General features: G+C 40.5%; 1 protein-coding gene across 8 annotated transcripts in view; it reads right to left on the bottom strand.

The window, feature by feature from the left end:
* SFXN1 (sideroflexin 1) overlaps positions 1–19,980 on the bottom strand; it is a 40,587-nt gene that overhangs the window by 3,489 nt on the left and 17,118 nt on the right. For 3 of the 8 annotated variants that reach the window (XR_012029749.1, XM_072824095.1, XM_072824096.1), the window contains exons 3-11: positions 18,164–18,334; positions 17,335–17,433; positions 15,764–15,839; positions 15,109–15,194; positions 13,614–13,741; positions 11,329–11,378; positions 4,809–4,881; positions 3,860–3,909; positions 3,480–3,527 (exon numbers count right to left, since the gene is read on the bottom strand). Coding sequence is in view for 7 of the 8 variants with exons in the window: in XM_072824095.1 (XP_072680196.1) it covers positions 3,480–3,527; positions 3,860–3,909; positions 4,809–4,881; positions 11,329–11,378; positions 13,614–13,741; positions 15,109–15,194; positions 15,764–15,839; positions 17,335–17,433; positions 18,164–18,334 (781 nt within the window). In the remaining variant the exon portion in view is untranslated. Of the gene's footprint in view, positions 1–3,479; positions 3,528–3,859; positions 3,910–4,115; positions 4,347–4,808; positions 4,882–11,328; positions 11,379–13,613; positions 13,742–15,108; positions 15,195–15,763; positions 15,840–17,334; positions 17,434–18,163; positions 18,335–19,980 lie in introns of those variants that run through there. The other 5 variants (XM_072824098.1, XM_072824097.1, XM_072824093.1 and 2 more) reach the window with 3 other exon arrangements.

Below are 19,980 nucleotides of genomic sequence, written 5' to 3' on the forward strand. Positions count from 1 at the left end.
TTGAGTCCCACATCGGGCTCCCTGCAAGGAGCCTGTTTCTCTTTCTCTGCCTGTGTCTCTGCTTCTCTGTGTGTTTCTCTCATGAATAAATAAATAAAATTTTTTTAAAAAAGAAAAAAAAAGTATCACCATGGTTATGTTCTACATAGTGGGATGAAGGGTAGTATTAAAATAATGCCAAAGATAATGATGATGCTATGACACACTGATCGTTTCTTGGGCCAGATATTATGCATTTTCATCCTCATGAGAACCCTGAAAGTCAGCTATTATCCTAGTTTTATAGATAAGGAAACTGGAAGGACACCTGAGATTTGAAATCAAAAGCCATGCTTTCTCGACTCAAAAGCCATGCTTCTAAACAACACCTTATATTCCGTCTTGGTCCTATTTTTCCATTGATCTAGAAGTACTCATAATTACTAAATATATTATAAAGACCAACTCTGATTTTGGAATTACAGTTATTCAAACCTTCCTGGATGATGGAGAGACACTCTTTCTCTTTTTTTAAAATCTTCTGGGAGAGTTTCTTTAAAAACTGGAGTAATCTGTTTCCTGACAGTTGAGTAAACTCCACCTGTAAAACCACCTGGTTCTTGTGTTTGCTTTGTACAAATATGTTTATTTTTTTTAAATATTTTATTTATTTATTCATGAGAATACACAGAGGAGAGAGAAATAGGGGCAGAGACACAGGCAGAGGGAGAAGCAGGCTCCATGGAGGAAGCCCGACGTGGGACTCAATCCCAGGTCTCCAGGATCACACCTTGGGCCAAAGGCAGCGCTAAACCACCGAGCCACCCGGGGTGCCCCAAATATAAGTTTAAATAATACTTCAACTTCCTTAATGATATGCCAATTCAGACTTTTTAATTTTTCAGCATTGTTAATATTTTTCCAGGAATTTGTCCATTTGGCTGTTTTTTTTTTGTTTTTTTTTTTTTAAGATTTTATTTATTTATTCATGAGAGACACAGAGAGAGAGGCAGAGACACTGGCAGAGAGAGAAGCAGGCTCTTCCCAGGAGCCCAATGCGGGACTTGATTCCAGAACCCCAGGATCATGACCTGAGCCAAAGGCAGATGCTCAACCACTGAGCCACCCAGGTGCCCCCATTGCCTCTTTTCAAATCTACTGGAATAATGATGCTGATAATACTCACTTCTCTTTTTAACTCTGCTGTATCTGTAGTTACACCTTTTTTTCATTCATAATATTGTTTCTTTTGTTGTGACTGACATCACAAGATGATTTTGTTACTATTTGTTACTATTTTCAAAGAACCAACTTTTGACTTCCTGGATCTTCTATGTTTTCTTATTTCTGGTCTTATGTCCTTCCTTTCTCTTTCTCTGCAATTTATTCTTTTTGTTACTTTTTGACCTTAAGTCGGACATTTAGTGCACTGATTTTCAGCCATTCTTCCTTTCTAATATTTAAAGCTATAAATGTCTCTCAAAGCAACACTTTTGCTGATTCCCACAAATTCTGTTAAGGAGAATTTTTTATTATTTCCCATGTGTGCAGGAGAATGGAGGATTGTGGCATATTTGTACAACGGACTATTATACAGCAGTAAACAGTGAATGAACCTAGCTTGCATACAGTAACATGGATGAATCTTAGCTACGTGATATTGAATAAAAAAGAACGAGTAGAAGAAGATTATATATGGTAGGACCCCACTGCCTAAAAAGTTCCCAAGGAGGCAAAACTAAACTACATGAGAAATAAATATATATATGTAACATATATAACATATATATATACAATATATATATGGGACCCCTGGGTGGCTCAGTGGTTAAGCACCTGCCTTCAACTCAGGGCATGATCCTGGAGTTCCGGGATCAAGTCCTGCATCGGGCTTCCTGCGTGGAGCCTGCTTCTCCCTCTGCCTATGTCTCTGCTTCTCTCTCTCTGTCTCTCATGAATAAATAAATACAATCTTTAAATAAATAAATAAATAAATAAATAAATAAATAAAATTTTAAATGAAATTGTACGATAAATATAAAACTCAGCATAATGGTTAAATCTGCAGGAGGGAGGGGTATGGGCTGGGTAGAACCTACAAAAACATAGAATTTTTATTCATGAATGGGCAGTGGGTTCATGGATGTTCATGGTATCATTAAAGTAAACAAAGTAGGGTCATTCTTGGACCAAAAAGGACAGCGTGTAATGAACCAAGGATTAAGAGTAATTCTATTTGATGCAACTGATGAATAAGAAACAAAAAGAAAAATAAACATATGTATAAGCAAGAAATCAGGAATAAACTTCACTTAAACCGAGGCCTATGTAGGAAGCTCCTTTATGGATTTTCAAATCCTTTAATCTCAAAATTATAACAGCTATATTTATTAAGGGCTTACCTTGTATTAGGTGTTCTCAACATTTCACATACACTTTTTCTAAGTCACTGAGTAAAAGGTCAACTATTGGATACTGTTATATACTAGAGAAATAAGTTTTTCTTATGTTAAGGCCTGAGATTATGGGGTTTGAACAAGTAAATAAGTATAATTCCTCCTTTTTGGATTTGAGGAAACATGTCTGTATTGGGTTTAGAGAATAGGTTGCAAAGGCCCTGCCCCCTCCCAGAGGGGTATGGCTTTAGGCAGCAAGGGGATCCGAGGCTTCCTCTTCTTGAGATTCAATGCCCTATTTAAGACCAGTAGGAGTCAAAGACTGAAGTGAAAGAGCAGATAAAAAAAAAAAAAAAAGAGCAGATAAAAGGTGGAGTTCTCTGTCAGGTGGAGCGGACCTAATAAAGTTAGTTCCAACACACTTCATTGTCCGTTGAAACCCTAGGCCTTACGGACCATATGTTTGGGGCCTGTTGGCACATGGGGGTATGACCAAGGCAGGACCCTGGGAACCCTTCAACAAAAGCAAAACAAAATGCTGCTCTTGGTGCTTTCATGTCAGATCAGGAAGAGGCTGGAGACCCAGAATTATCCCATGCTGATTTAATGCCCATCGATCCCATTCTTCCATCAAAAGCGGGATTTAAGGGTGGCTTATGATAGAAATACACAGTAAGGATTGGCAGGCAAAAAACTATATAGGAAGAAGGACAGCAAATAAACCAAGCACTGAGAGTAAGTGTATAACTACTATCCCTGGGGCGGATCTTAAATTCTGATATTTCTGTGTTACAAGCTGCATTTGCCAATGGATTGGATGACAACAGGTCATTTCAAATTTTTTATAAAAGTGAATCTGTGCCAGAGTTAACCTGACTCTTCCAAAAGAATAAAACATTTTCAAATGTCATGGTGGAGCTGGATAAAGAGAGTTTTGAAATTAAACAGATGTGTGTTTGATTTTTCCACCTCCATCTCTTGGCTTCATTCATCTTTTTGAATCTTGACTTCCCTACAAATGAAACAGTAACAGCACCTGCATCTTCAACTGGTTTTTAGGATGAAGAAACCTGGTGATCATTCCAAAGAACAGCAAGTACATACCTTTTCTGAGGAAACAAAGCACAACAGAGAGGTGTAGCAAATACCAAACTGGAAAAAAGAAAAGAAAAGAGCAAATCAGAGCCTTTTGAAATGGATGACTTTCAGATTCCTTTTTTACTTTTCTAACAATCCCCTTTCTTTTAAGCATTTTATTTCCTTATAAAAAATGTCCTGTTTGTATACTTTTATTACCAAGGACTGTCAAAGTAATTTTTAAAAAGGTTTTTCTTTACCTCTATCTAATTGTTGGAACCATACGTTCCAGATGTTCTGGGATAGTCTCACATTCAAAACCCTATCCACCCATTCCTTCACCTTTCATATGCTGTTTATTTACCTTTAAAAAAAGAAATTAATTATATAAAAGTAATCCCACTTACCAAAAGCCAACTAATCCAACTTGAATAGGTGCGCTCATCCATGGGAACCTCTGTATTGAGAAATATATCATTTTGATTATTTTTTATACAGGCTCTTAAAGATCATTTCTTTTACTGTTTAATAGGAAGGAAATTCTCATGTTACAAGATCCAGATTAGTGAAATTTGGGGGTCACACTGCAACAAGCATGTTAGTCCTGACTCCTATAGCCTCCTTGATCTGTCAACGAATGCACATGCAAAGATCAAGTGGCTTCTCAGTTTTTGTCTCTTACACATACTGTCTGGAGATGCAGGGCTCTAAACAGGTAGAGAAATCATTACCATTTAGTTGTAACTCACCTCCTGGCTGAGGAGGCAGTATAGCTCGGTGCCAGGGCTTGAAGACAGACAAACCTGAACTCAACTTTCTGCCCTGCCATCTCATTCCAGACTGTGGGGACAGAGGCAGGTAGAGCTCAACCTCTCCAAGCTTTGGTTTCCTTATCTGAAAAACGAGGATCCCAGCAGTTGCCTAAAGTGTGTGGGACATATGCCAGGTAACATTCGTAAAGCACCTAGGACGTTGCCAGAAGCGTAGCAGAAACCCAGCAAAAACATTTCCCTCCTCCCCTGCAGCTTCCCTTTCTTGGTTTTAGTTGCTATCAATATGGCTAAAACTATTGCTGGCACAGAAAAATGTTGCCTGTCACTTTTTTTAAAAATGGAAATGAAAGAGTTGATTGGTCTTTTGGAGAATAAGCATTGTTAGATTTTTAGTTTTCAAAAGGAGTGGTACCAAAACATGCAATATGGAGAATGTTGGGATAGATGGTTCTAGAAACAAGGCCCCTGAAACAGTGGTATCTGAGTTATGAACTGGTTGTTATGAAATCAGCCAACTTAGTGCAGAGTCAACTCAAGCTGTTAAAATATCATGATCCCAAAGAAGCTTGCATGAGAGGCGTACCCTGGTCCCTGAGAAGACTCCTCTGGCGAAAAGGTACGTCACACAGGTTAACATGAGGGGAGAGAGGCATATACTAGAGAGGAAGGGAGAAACATCATCAAGAGGGGACAGACCCACCCCTCAAAGGACAGCAAGAAAAAATCATATTGTATTTTGGCCAACTGGCTTCACGTGATGATGGTGGATTTTCATAAGGAGATGTAAATCTTTGTCCTGGCACCTCTCCGACATGTGACATCTGCCGTGGATGATGGGAAAGCCAACTAAGTACTGAAGGAGATTTTGTAGAGGATGAACTTGAGCCCCTGAGGGTAGCCTTCTTATTTCAAGTGGACTCTTGTCTAAAGCAAACAGGGTTCACCTGTTATCCCAGGGAACAGCTGCAAGTAATCTCAAAGAAGGATGTGTACGAGAGAAAACGAGGCCAATAGTTTCGATGGAAAGGCTCTCAGTAACAACAAGGATCCTAGAGAATTCTGACTTAACGTAAGCTGGACGTCATCCCATCTCCCGACTCCTCTCTGGCACCCCATCCACTTAATTCATCCCTACTTCTTAAATACCACTTAGCCTGAGACTCAGTGAGTGAGCTGTGGTTGTCTGATCTTCCCCTACATACTCACAAACTTAGAATTGTGCAAACAGAGGAAATTGTAAATAAAAGTTCCAATGAATTAAAGACAGTAATCTAAGTTAAAAAGATCTAAATTTAATGAGGTAAAAGCTCAAAAAGTTTACTATGACTAAAGTCTTCCTTTTGCCATGATTTTTTTCTAATAACTTTACTGACAGTAAACTGCACACATATTTGATGTGTACAGCGTGAGTTTTTATATATGTATTCAGCTGTGAAGCCATCTCCATGGTCCATGATCAAGGTAAGAACTTATCTGTCACTCTTAATTCTTTCCTTGTTCCTTGTGCTCTTGGCAATTCTGCTCTTTCCTAAATCCTACCCCCCAGGAATGGGGCCCTGGCAATCTCTGCTCTCCTGTTTGCCACTATATAACAGGCTATATTTTTCTAGCATTTTATGTATGGTATCTATTCTTTTGTATAATCATTTTGATATTCATTTGGGTTGTTGCATGTATCAACAGCTCACTACCTTTCCTTGCTGAACGAAGTAGTCTGTTGCATGGGCACAGTGCAATTTGATAATCTATCCTCTGGCTGATGAACATCTGGATTGTTGCCAGAGTCTGGCTATTGCAAATAAAGCTGCTGTGAACCCTTCGTTTTTTATGGACATACACTTTCATTTCTCCTAGGTAAACAGCTAGGAGTAAAATGACTCGATCAGATGGTAAGTGTCTGTTACACTTTTTAAGAAGCTACCAAACTATCTTCCAAAGTTGTACCACTTTTCATTCCTACCAGCAGGATATGAGAGTTTCAGTTCTCCATATCCTCACCAACACATGCTACGGTCAGTCCTTTTGATTTTAGCCATTCCTATAGGTGTTTAGTGGTAGCTCATGTAGTTTTAAGGTGAATTTCCCCAGCAAATAAAGATACTGAGCATTTTTCCATGTGTTTATTTGATATAGATACGTATTTGGTAAAATATCCATTCTGCCTATTTTTTAAGCTGGCTTGTTTTCTTAAATGAGTGTTGAGAGTTCTTTATATCTTCTGGGTATAAATCCTTTATCAAATACAAGCTTTGTATAGATTTTCTCTCACTCTTTTTGTCTCTTCATCATCATGGTTTTCAAAAAACAATTTTACCATTTTGATGAAGTCCAACTTATTGAGTTTTCTTTTATGGACTGCCTTTGCTGTTATGTCTAAGAAATCTTGGCCTCTTTTTTAAAAAAATATTCTACTTAAATTCAATTTGCCAACATAGAGTATAACACCCAGTGCTCATCCCATCAAGTGCCCTCCTTAGTACCTGTCACCCAGTGACCTCATCCCCTCCACCCACCTCCCCCCTTCAGTAACCAGTTGTTTGCTTCCCAGAGTTAGGAGTCTCTCATGGTTTGTCTTCCTGCCTAATGTTTCCCCACTCAGTTTCCCTCCTTACCCTTATAGTCCCTTTTACTATTTCTTATATTCCACATATGAGTGCAACCATATGATGACTGTCTTTCTCCAGCTGACCTTTTTCACTCAGCATAATACCCTCCAGTTCCATCCACATTGAAGCAAATGGTGGATATTCATCCTTTCTGATGTTGGCCTAACTCTTGATCTCAGAAATGATCTATTATATTTTTTACCAGAAGTTTTATAGTTGTATATTTTTATATTTAGAGTCTAGGAATCATGGTGAATTAACTTTTATATATGGCATAGTCAATTCCCTATACACGGCCCACATGCCAGGCAACTGGCCTGCTGTGTGTCCCAGGCCATGTAAGCCATGCTGTGTGTCCTCTCTGAGCTTCTGCAAAGCATGTACCCTTGACCTGTCCTCTTCAAGTCTCTGCCACCCCCTGTAGTTGAGGGAGACACCTCTTCTATTCCCTTTGTGCTGCAATCACCAAGTATTAGAACCACTGCCCTGTGCCTCTTCCCATCACTGTGCTATCAGGTCCCCGTGAGCAGGGCTCAAGCCCTATTTCTACGACTCAAGCACCTAGCACATTGCTTGGCACATAACAGGCACTCAGCGAAAGACAGCTGAGTAAATAAATGAGTGAATGGACAAATAAATGCTGCACTCACATTTAACTAATGGAAAGCCCTGAAAATCTACTGAGTAGACAGAGCAGTCCACCTTTATTAAAGGGAATATGGAAGTAGAAGAACTTAAGGAATGAGGAACTATCATCTGACCCAAACCATATTAACTTTACTTATTCCCAGTGAAAGTGCCAACAAGGTGAAGAGGCCACAGGAGTTATTCTTCAAGAACACCATTCTTTGAAGCGCCAAATTTTAGGCAGTGAGCTTTTTAGTTCATTGCAAAGATTTCTGTGAGTCACCTGCCCACCGCTGAGGCTTTTTTCCAGCACTCCACTTGGGAAAAGATAAGGCACAGGGGGAGGGATGAGTCATCCTGAATGCTCCCCAAGCTTACTGTTAAAAAAGCCAAGAATATTCAAATTGTTTCATGTTTGCAGAGGAGTTTGGTCACGTCCAAGGTAAAAGCCAGATAAGTACATCCTTACGGAGGCGCACATCTAGCCGCTGAGCTGTGGGACAACCAGGGGGCCAAGTGAGGCCAACACCACCCACGTGGACATTATGAGCTGCCGGAAAAATGATCCCTGGAGCTTCTGTCAAAGGCACACGGTAAAGCCTGCCTTTCAAGATGCATGTGAAAGTGCTCTGAAGATGGAAATGTATGGATATTAACATAAGCCACCTCTACCTGTGTCTTAGTAACAGCTATGCTAACAGTTCAGTCCTATTATGGAATTCTCTCCAAGGGCAAAATGCAGTATTTCAGGCAATGAAAGGCAGTACTGTAAGGCAATGCTGCACTTGGGAGTGGTATGTGTGTACAAATAGCTCAACATTCAGCCATTACTTTTTCAAAGCAACATTCTCCACTGAGGTATAAAGCAGCACAGCTACAACCGAACCCCCTGCAACTAGCGGGACACTGGGACTGATTCATGAGCTACTCTGACCACCGCTCTGGCCTTGGCCACAGGGGTTCTGAGGCTGGCAGCCTCCTCTCCCAGCTTTGGGGGAAGCTCTTCACTGGAGGAGAGTGGGGCAGGTGGAGCACTTCTTCGTGAAGGACCGATGAGGTGGCACGCCTCCAAGTTACTACTGAAGTATCAAGCAGTATCAAGCAAAGCCAAAAACTGCAAACAGATGAGGAAGGAAAACAATCTAAATTCATTTATTAATGTGAAAAAGCCCACAACAGAGTGGCAATGGGTGGCTCACTGCTTGTATCATTTGCTGGCTCCTTCACACAGGAAATGCTATTAGACTGCATCTCCAAGCAATTTCTATCTGTCACAGCAAGAAAATGATGCGGGATGCCCAACTAGGTCTTCTGTCCAGTGTTGTCACTCGGAGGTCAGAGTAACCAGAGCAACTTTTCCAACAATGCTGAGACCCCAGGAGCACCAAGGTATGACTACATTAGGAGAATAATAATGTACCAAACATCATTTTGTGTTTTCCCCAGTGACCTAACTTTTCAGCATTAATAGAGCTTCAAATGCAGACTTTCTTCTAGAATGGAATCCAGTCATGATCAGGACACATATTAGCAGCTAGAGTGTGCTCAGTGCCCAAAGGCCAGAGCCAGAGTCTGTAGAATAAAGTGCCATCCACAGGGGCAGGTGGCAAGATTCTGAGCTCCAGAGCCAGGTTGCAGAGATCCTTCTGCTAAAGAGGTGTTGGGTGACATTTGAAAGGCAGAGAGAAGAGAGCAGGAAGGCTTCAGCAGTGGGGATGCTACCACTGGAAGTGGCCTCCCATCTGCTTTCACAGATACCTGCAGATTCACAACAATCATAACCCTGTAACACTACTGGTGAAAGAGCCGCATTTTATTACTCCTTTCTTGCAAAAGCTGTCACTTATTACGTCAGACAATTACGTCAGGTGACAATTTCCAAGCCTCATAACTGACCTAGACAGCTAGTCTTGCTTTAAAAACCTGAGTTTTTGCTTTAATTCAGCAGGAGGGAGGGGGGTTAGTTTTATTGTGGTCCTCCACTGCTCCTGAGGTTGGCGTGCCACTACCTTAGGAGCTAACCAACCAGGTAAGTCAAAAGATTGCCTGGGTCAACACATGTTCTTGCCGAGCTACTATAAGCCTAGCACCTTCCTGATCAAGAGCCAATAGAGGAGAATACAGGGCATCAAAAGTCAATGTCTGCAAAGTTATGGATGTACTAGATGGACCACTTACTACTGGCATCCTAGAGAGTGATGCTGACAAATCCCATTTCAATTAATTTGATTGTATTTTTTTCTTCAAAGCCTGAATCACTTCCTCTAAGTGGAGCAGGGATGGATAGAGGACAGAAGATGAATTTTTTTCAGATTATCTGAAAACCACTCAGACGTCAAAGCTGATGAATTCCAAATGTGTGTATAATTTGGTAGTTTTAGGATACAGTCACTGTTCAAGTACATAAACTAATCCATTAGCATCTTTTAAGAGTCAATCTTTTCTAAGCTTTGCACCAGAGAGAGATATGGGCAACTTTTTCATTAATTCTCAAAATAAGAGCTTAGTCAAGTAGGTAAAATGTTGGGGGAGTCCACAGTGACATTCTGGTCTATATCAATAGCTTTACTGCATATATATTTGTGTACATACATACATATAACCATTTTGTATTGGGGGACAGATCAGTCCCTATAGAGTCACTATGACACTCAATTGCACAATTCACACTGATGTCTATGATTGCTAGAGGAGGATGCACTCAGGGAAGAGAACTCTTCCATGTGCCCAAAGCTCCCAAGAAAGATTATGAGAAAAGGTGCTAGAGAGAGGGTCCCCTTTTGCTAACATGCGGTTGGTGCATTGACAGGTAACAACTTGGATACATGGATCAAATGAGGCACTCAGCATTACTGGTTCCTCATAGCAAACTTTCTGGCTTACTTATCTAAGAACATAATTATATTGAAAGTGGTTATGAAGTGTTCCCTTAGTGCCGACTGTAGCTTTCCTTCTGGGGCCCAGGGGGAGTATATGGGTCAGTGAACATACCTGTTGCACATTTAGAATACTCCTAATGAATGAAATCATTCAGGAAGTGTTTGGCCTGTGAACTATGTCCTTTTTCGAAGCTTTATAGTGTCCACTCAGTGTCACAGCTTTATAGTGTCCCCTCAGTGTCATAGTTCTGTTTCTAAGACCCGAAACAATTCACCTCAAGAGAGCTATGGTCCTCCCCACAACACACCTGCTCCTCCAGCAAAGAGGCTGGCTCCTTTCTCCTATCAGATCTAACAATGCCGCTTTCCAACCACATGAGCCAAGTGAGTCACCCTATTCTACTGTATCCCACTTGTTAAAGAATTGGAAAATATAAGGGATGCATGAACACTATTGCTTTAAGCTGTGGAAGCTACAAAAGCAATGCCAAGCATTGAGGGTCCTTGGTGAGTTTCATCCTGTAGTACTTTCAGAACTTGGAAGGAGGTGGCTGATAGATCAATGAATTACTAGACATGATCACCAAACAAAAATACACTGGAAATATATACAGGGTTCTACAAAGCTACCACTCCAAACTCTCTTTCCATTTCTAATAGTATCTACAATGACTTATAAACACATCATTCCAAATTCACACTATCTCTTCATTATCACCTAACTAGGTACCTAGGTGATGACTAAGATAAGTGTGTAACTGAGTATAACCCCTCAAGAGGAGTGGGCAGCTGCTTTCATTTATGAAAGCTTTTTCAAATTTCTGGGATCAGAAGTAAAATGTTCCTGGAAACATCTTTTTATTTACGTGGGTGTCCAAGTGCCAATGGCCTTCAAATTCTTTATTCACTGGGTAGGAAATATTCTGTATAGTGTGAAGTCTGAAAAGGAACTGAAAGGATTGAGACAAAGATTAATAGAAGCAGGGCTTACCTTTAGGAAGGCTTTCTTCTCCAAAGTGTTCATGATAAATGGAGGGATGGCTGTAAGTAAAGATAGATCTGCTTAAGTCTTTAATATTTATTTTCAGCTCACGTCTTTTTCAACAGTTTTATAAAAGACTCACGTCACTTTTGGGCTATTTTCACACTGGCTGAGTGAAATTATTTGCAATAATAAGTCTTTAAAATACTTGAGTATTTAAAAAAAATTGGGACGCCTGGGTGGTTCAGTAGTGGAGCTTCTGCCTTCACCTCAGGGAGTGATCCCAGAGTCCCAGGATCGAGTCCCATATCGGGCTTCCCTGCATGGAGCCTGCTTCTCCTGTCTCTGCCTCTCTCTGTGTCTCTCATGAATAAGTAAATAAAATCTTTAAAAAAATTAAAAACAATGTAATGCTCTTTACCAGCCAGAAAATTTTATAATCTTGTAGAGGACTTTACATTTAACTTTAAATATGCAACAGTACAAACATCAGGAACTTCTCCCTCCTGTACTAATAAAACAAATGCAACCTCCCCCAGGCATCCATCCCACGTGGCATTCCATATAAAGATTCTGCCTTAAAAAAAAGAAAAAAGATTTCTGCCTTGAGTGATCCTAGAAAAGTTATCTAACTTCTCTGAGCCTGAGTTTTCTGTTTTCCTCATCTATAAAATGGGGAGAATTCTATTACACTGGCTGTGATGGTTAGAGACAGTAACGCACTTTGGGTACTGGTAATTCATTTATTATTTACTCACAATTTCTATCAGACTGTCACAGCAACCACTTCAATATGGCAACTACCTCCATAGATTTTATTGGGACCCAAAAGTTGTGTTTCTTCTCCAGGGACTAAATTATGTTTAAAATAACCAAGACTCGAGATGCCTGGGTCAGTCAGTGGTTGACCATCTGCCTTGGGCCCAGGTCATGATCCTGGAATCCTGGGATCAAGCCCCACATCAGGCTCCCTGCATGGAGCCTGCTTCTCCCTCTGCCTGTGTCTCTGCCCCTCTCTCTCTCTCTGTGTCTCTCATGAATAAATAAAATTGTAAAAAGATAAATAAAATAAAAAAAATTTTTAAATAAAATAACCAAGCCTCTAGAAATAGATCCATTGGGCTGGCTGAACTCCAAAGGGGAACCTTATCTTTCAAAATGGGAAAGAACAAAACCAAAACCAAAAGCAAATGCAGGGTAGAAGCTGGAGTTGCAAGCTTGATTTAGGAGGATCTGGAAATCTAGGCTCAGCAGGCATGCTGGGGCAGGCGCTGCAGCTCCTCATAGGTTAGCAACCGTGTGCTGGTGCCAGACTCAGGGGACCTGGTCTGTTTCACGACTGTGGCTCCCACAGGGCACCCACCCCCCCATAGCGCACACTGCTGTCTCATGAGGGTGCCAAAGGGGTTCCTTTGTTCCATCAATTAATGGTGGCTCAACCAGATCCCAATTATCTGTGATTGTAACTGATGCCATTATACAGTTCCTTGAAGTTTTCCTTCAGGCTCTTTCCTTCAACTTTGGTCCACTGATGAGATTCATAATGACAAAAGGAACTCAAAGACAAGAAGAGATACTAGCAGGACAACCTGATGGCAACTGAATTAAGTATGCATCCTGTGAGAGCTTGGTTAATAGCCAGGTGCTTTTTGTATTTAGATGATAAAATCAATCATATTAATTTCAATCTTTTTCTGGAAAGAGCATTAGACTTCCAAGGCCCTCTGGTTTCTGGGTAAGTCTGAGAATCTTTTCTTAGCCGTTGGTCTGAGGGTACCTGTGGGAAGCCCTAGGAGTGGGCTCAGAATCTTAGAGGAACTATATACAGTGTAGATTTTGGCTGTGGATTATGCTGACTCCAAGCTCTACTGACAAAACTGAGTAGAAACTTGGTTGGCATACATCTTAATAGCTGCTCTAACCAACCCAACCTGGTTTGTATTCTAAGAGTTTCTCATCAATACAAATAAATCTTCAGTAAAAATTATTCTGATTCAAGAACTTTTAGAAGTTTCTTACGATTTACAAAAATCAAATTCTTTGCCTTCAAGTTCTCCTGACCCATACTGTCACTACCCTGATCCACACCAGCTCTATCACTGGCCTGCTATAGTGAGCCAGGTTCCTGGCCAGTCTCCAACCATCACGACTGGCCCTCTTCACTCTGCTCCTGACACAGCACCCAATGTCAGGCAGCTAAAGCCTACGAATTACACCACTCCCCTGCTTAAACTGCTTTGTGGCTTCCTGCCCCTCAGACTACAGCCAGGGCTCGCTGACAGAGAGTTACTAACCCATGCCCGGGGCTGCCATGAGAATCCTGGAGATGACTACTTGTGTGATGGCTTGTTTTGCAGCATTGGCCGACTCGCCCAAGCGGTTCCCATTCTCATCTGTGACAGGAATGCCAATTTTGAGTTCCCTGCCGAGTAAAACACATGCAAAGAAGTTCACAGATGCCTTCATGAAATGGTTGGAAAAGCACTGGGTCATGGAAAATCAAGTCCTTACTTAGTCCTAATACCCACTCAATGGGTACATTTTTAGCACTAATAGGTCTATTTTTTTTTTAAGATTTTATTTATTTATTCATGAGAGAAAGAGAGAGAGAGGCAGAGACACAGGCAGAGGGAAAAGAGGGAGCCCGACGCGGGACTTGATCCCGGGTCTCCAGGATCAGGCCCTTGACTGAAGGCGGCGCTAAACCACTGAGCCACTGGGGCTGCCCTAATAGGTCTATTTTTAATACCATGAACAAGTCTAATCCTTATGTGATAGGCATAAAAGTAAAATAACACCGGGCACCTGGGTGGCTCAGTCGGTTGAGCATCCAACTCTTGATTTTAGTTCAAGTCATGATTTCAGGGTTGTGGGATCAAGCCTGGTGTCAGGCTCCACTCAGCAAGGAGTCTGCTTGAGATTCTCTCCCTCTCACTCTGCCCCTTCCCCTGCACGTGCATTCTAATAAATAAATAAATAAATAAATAAATAAAATCTTAAAAAAAAAAAGTAAAATAACACTAGTAAACTCCATTTAAAAAAATGTTACTTTTTAAAAATTTATTTATTTTTAAAAAGGTGTTACATTTTTAATAACAATATAACTTAAAGGGTGAATATGCTAACTTAAAGATAAGGCTAATTTTTATGCTCATGTGCAAATCTGAACTTTCCAAATGAGAGATAAATATAAATATATGGCATTATTAAGTAAACTAACTATCCTGACATAGGAATCACTAATATATGGCACTACTAGATATTTAATTCTAGTTACTAACACTAAAATTATAGCTCCTATTGCTACCCTATTTTTCATTATGCTTTTTCTTATTCTTCTCATTTAATTTTTGCCAGTTCTATAGAATACTTCCAAAAATATGGATTAATATTACTTTAAACCCAATAGGACAGTTCTAGGGTGGGAAGGGGAGAACCTATTTTAGGAAATAAACTTTCTGTGTATAGACCTTCTTTGCCTAGCTCTAGAACAGCTACATGTTAGTTTGAGATATATGTTTTAAACTTTTTATTACACAGAAGCAGGGAGTCTTCTAACCACCCTCCCTACACTCATCAGCCTACTTCAATAATTAGCAACTGATGGCTAAGCTTGTTTCACAAATGGACCCATCCCTGTGCCCATGACACATTACTCTGAAGCAACCCCAGGTCCCATATAATTCCATCTGTAAAAATTAAAACAAATTGTTAAAAGTTTCAACAAAACTTATCACAACACTCTCTTGTCAAGCACCAGTCTTTTCTAAGACTACATATGAACCTTACCTTTGCCTCATTAAGGGGATATTAATGCAATTAGCAGCAGCTACTGCAGCGAAGGGAACAAACCGTCCTATGAGAGGTGAGACATGCTGCAGAAAGAAAAATCCCAAAAGCATTATCTTACTTTTGCCCGTATGACCAAATGCAAAATACTTATTTCTTCTTGAAATCTGCTAAAAACAGTCTTCTTTATACAGAAGCTCAGGCCAGGAGTACTTTGAAAATTTGTTTCCGGTGGTGTTTGTCTATTTCCAGTATGGGCAACTGGGATAAGGCACACTTCCAAGACACTGGCCAGATTGGCCTGCCTAATGGACTAGGGTCTTGAGTTCAGGTGCTGGCAACTGCTCTTCTCCAGAGGTGCGGGTGCTGGCACACTCATCGGCACACAGCCTCTAGTGGGCATTTAGGGTCAGGGAACACTGAGCATGTGGGACCCAGTACCAAGGATGGAGCAGGGGCTTGGCAGACATCGCCAGTGACAGCCCGCCCTTCCCCAGTTCATTGGAAGGCCCAATTGAGATACATAGGTGAAGATAATGATGGTAATAAGAAAGTCCCAGGACTTGAACTATTTTGGGAAATAATCGAGAGACTTGGAGCCAGGCAGGTGAGGACAAATTAAGAAGTCTTACTAGGGAAATAAAAATCCAAGTACCTTGGTTAATGCATTGAGGCCTAGAGCTGTTGCTACGGCACCAGTTGTCGCGGAAACATAAGCTGTTCCCAATTCACTGAAAAGAAAGAGCAGTGCGTGAAGAACAAGTTGCACATCAAGAAACCCGGGTTTGACATTTTTTGGAAGAAACGAGGGGGAAAGTGAAAGAGCATGATTATGAAGGAAGATCCCACAAAACAACACTCATGATCACTTCACAAACAGACACATATAGTAGGGAAGCAAGCAGACCCTGGAAGAGTGGCATTTTTTGCAGACAAGCCCACCACCACCTACGGCAAGCGGCCCTAGGGAACGGGCCCTGGGGGCGGACAGAGGGGGCTGCGAGCGAGCAGGAAAAAGCATCTTGGCCTAAGTGTGGGCAGCATCTGCTTAAATAAAAAGTACTTCTCAAAATTATAAATATACAAACTGGAAGTAAAAGTACAATGCTGTTCTTAAAATTATAAGTTATGGTATAGAAGTACTAAAAGTCCCATCTTCAACAGGCAGTTAGGCACTGCTCTTCCCTTCTATTCTATTTTAAAGTAACTTTTAGGGGCACCTGGGTGGCTCAGTCAGTTAAGTGTCTGACTCTTGGGGCACCTGGGTGGCTCAGCGGTTGAGCATCTGCCTTTGGCTCAAGTTGAGATTCTGGAGTCCTAGGATCGAGTCCCTCAATGGGCTCCCTGAGGGGAATCTGCTTCTTCCTCTCCCTGTGTCTCTGTCTTTCTCTCGGTGTCTCTCATAAATAAATAAATCAAATCTTAAAACTTTTGGTTTCGGCTCAGGTCATGATCTCAGTGTTGTAAGATCGAACCCCATGCTGGGCTCCCTGCTGGGCATGGAGCCTACTTAAGATTGTCTAACCTTCTCCCTCTGTCCACACCTCGCCCCCTTGTATGCTGTGTAAGAAAAATATATAAATAAAATAAGTTTTAATTCAAGGGGTTGCAAGAAATGAAGGTTTGATAAACACTGCCAATGGCAGATTTCCATAGCCTTTGTTTCATATGGTGACAAGGGAAGACAATGGACTGCCCAAAGCCATTTAAAGGTGACAAATAAAGAAAACACTTTTGAAGTATTCTCCAAATTGAGCTAAAAGTTTTGGTTCACTAATCACTTAAGCCTGTTCAAACAGTTTTTTACAGGAGGTAACATTTTAAACTTATTCACCTTCTGTTTGGCTCTATACTTGGCTTATGTAAAGACAAATCTCCTTGGTTTCTGCAAAAATCACACTATGAACGCCGCTACTTTTGATGCTGTTATCTGGCCACAGGCTCAGGGTAGATGAGGGCACAGCTTATCATTTGCCACAGGTGGGTCCTGAACTCCCAGAAATGTGTTCTGCAGGGGGAACCTGAGGATGTGGGAGACAAATCTGCCTAACAGCATGAGTTATGTCTGAGAAGGCAGGCTGAGAACAATCATCTTGATAAGAAGGGAGGAGAGGAAACATTACTGTACAATATGCCCCATGATATTCCGAACAAATCAACAGCTTATATACCGCTGAACCAAATGTACCCTGAGAAACAGAGAACCATTAACTGGTCTAGTCTTACTTTACAGTGAGGGGAGCGTCTCCACTTCTGTTGGTGTAATTGACCACGGCATTGAAGGACTGGTTGATCCACTGCCAAAACAGCACCGCCGGCGTGGTCCTAAAACAGAGTGATCCATCACATACCGGCCATCGCCTGTGATCTAGCCACTGTGCAGGACAGAAAATGTGAACACCAGTAACCACAGAGGAGATGGACTGCCGAGGGAGTACGCTAGGTCAAAGACCCTGCGTTCTGCGTCGAAGGCTTTGGACCTGTGTGGTGGGGCAGGTGTCCATCCTCTGATTCTCAGTATCCTCCTTCTTTAGATAGGGTTAACACTAACCTCAAAAGGTTTACAGTGAGGATCAAGTTACCATCCTTAAATTTGATCTTAACTCTGTAGAGAGCCTGGCATACAGTAGGCACTCAACAAATGTCAGGTGCCTTCTCTTGGGGAAAAAGCAAGCCATCTGTAGGTGAAGTAGCCCTGATCCCTCCTAATGGCACATGCAAGCCTAAATGTCTGTCTATGGCCACACCTACACTTATATTTGTATCTTATGAATGGATTAAAAAGAGAATTTGCTTAGCGACTTTTTAATTTTCTTTCTCCATCTCATTTTCTTTTGGATGTAAGAGTTAGGGAAAAATTCAGTCTCCTTTTGAATAACAAAGAGAATTTAGCACAGGGAAAAGTTAAAAAAAAAACCCTAGAGTTGTGACATTTATATAAAATGGAACTCAATGTGAAATGACATTCATTTCAATAAAACTATTTACATACACAAATGTACTTTAAGCTTCTGTACTATAAAATGAATTGCTGTTATTACACTTAATAACTTACCTATAAAATGTCATCATACAACCTGTGATGGTCATGTTCATTGGAACCTGAGCTGACATTCTTCCTATCAAAATCATCTTTTCACCTGTGTCGGGATGAAAAGCTGAATCATAGATGTACTTTGCTCTCCATAATTCATTTTCTGTAAGACCTGGAGGAATAATTCCTTGCCTAGGGAAATAAGAAATAGCAAGAGAACCATTCGTTTCAAATATCTCACCAGTGCTCTAGAGACGTATAGCTAGAAAGTTTTTAAGTTTACCCTTACCTAAAACAACGATGCCTGCAGTGAAATTTTAGTAGCACAAAAGATAGTAACACAAAACATTTCAAACCCATGTATCTCAAATTTTGTAATTTTGAAAAACAAAACTTATCTTGTATCTTGAAGTGTTCAACTTTGAAATATTCTTTGTTTTAAATGATATATTTAAAAATATTTTTTGAACTTTGCAAACCTTGTAATATTTTCAACCAATTAGATAGATAATTGTGTTAGGCAATTAAGAACATGAATTCATTTTTATACCTACAGTTTGAAATCCTAATTAGAAAGGCTCATTATTTTATCTTGTTATCAAAGAAACACATGTTCATTGCTAAAAATTTAGAAAATATAGACACTCTTAGTGCAATTAAAACCATTTAAGCCTTTGATTACTCATTTGTACTTCTACTGTTTTGTGAAGACAGTGCCACTGTCTCGTAGGATCTGTATAAGCCACTTAGGATCTCTATAAATCCCATACCATCGCTTTATGACCTTTCTAAAATGAATAGTATTTTTTAAACACTTTTCTGTTTCTTCAGATCTTCTTCTATATCATCTATACTGGGTTGATCAGTATCCCCCCAAATTCATATCTACCCAGAACCTCAGACTGTGACCTTATTTGGAATCAGGGTCTTTGTGGAAGTAATAGTTTAAAAGTAACACATCATCCTTTTAAATGCTCCAGTTCCTACGGTACGATTATAAGATAGTAGATTATCCCAATCCCTATTGGTGGGCACTTTAATTGCTTCTAATCTTTTCCGTTTGTAAAGGATGAGGAAGTCAATCTCCTTATTAATAAATTTTGCCCCACATCCAAGGTTAATCAGAAAGAAATGAGTACACTGGCTGAGACAAAAGTGTAAAATACTGAGGCTGTGAATACGCCTTTTGTCCTTTTTCTGTACTCGAGTATGTCTATTGATCGTCAGCGGCGGCAGCATCCTCACTGTTTAAGCGGCTCACATGTGAACTTGACTCACTGTGGGTAATCTTGTTAGCTGTGTAATCTGCTCCCCTGAACATTTTTATCTTATGTAGTCAGGTAGGAACAAATAAAGTCTCTGCCTAGAAAGTTCTGACCTGCTTCAGGGTTATACAAATATTCACCTCTGTCTTGCACTTTTGTTACCAGTTTTTTTTTTTAATTGTCTCTGAAGTTCTTAATTTATTTGGAATTTATGTGAAGATATGAACATGTGAAACTTGCTTAACTTGCCTTTCCCATTAGCTGCTCTGCCATCCTAACACCCAAGATTTAAATGCTATAGTCATCATCAGTTGAGATTCTCTGAATGCTGGGCTTGGTTTTGGGGCTTTCTATAGTTTCCACTATTTTCACCTTATGGGGCCCGTGCCCACCCTCTGACAGTCCATTCTGTGCCCAGTAGAACAGCAGTCTCTCCCGCCAGGACGACTCCTTTCCTCTTTCAAAAGTGCCTGAGTTATGCTCATTAATTTTCTGGACAATGCTCAGAATTCTTCTGTCAATTTTACAGGTGAGCACAATTGTATTTGGACTGAAACTGTATTGATTTGGAGA

Source organism: Canis lupus, chromosome 4 (assembly GCF_048164855.1).
Source record: "Canis lupus baileyi chromosome 4, mCanLup2.hap1, whole genome shotgun sequence".
In the NCBI taxonomy this organism is placed as follows: Eukaryota; Metazoa; Chordata; class Mammalia; order Carnivora; family Canidae; genus Canis; species Canis lupus.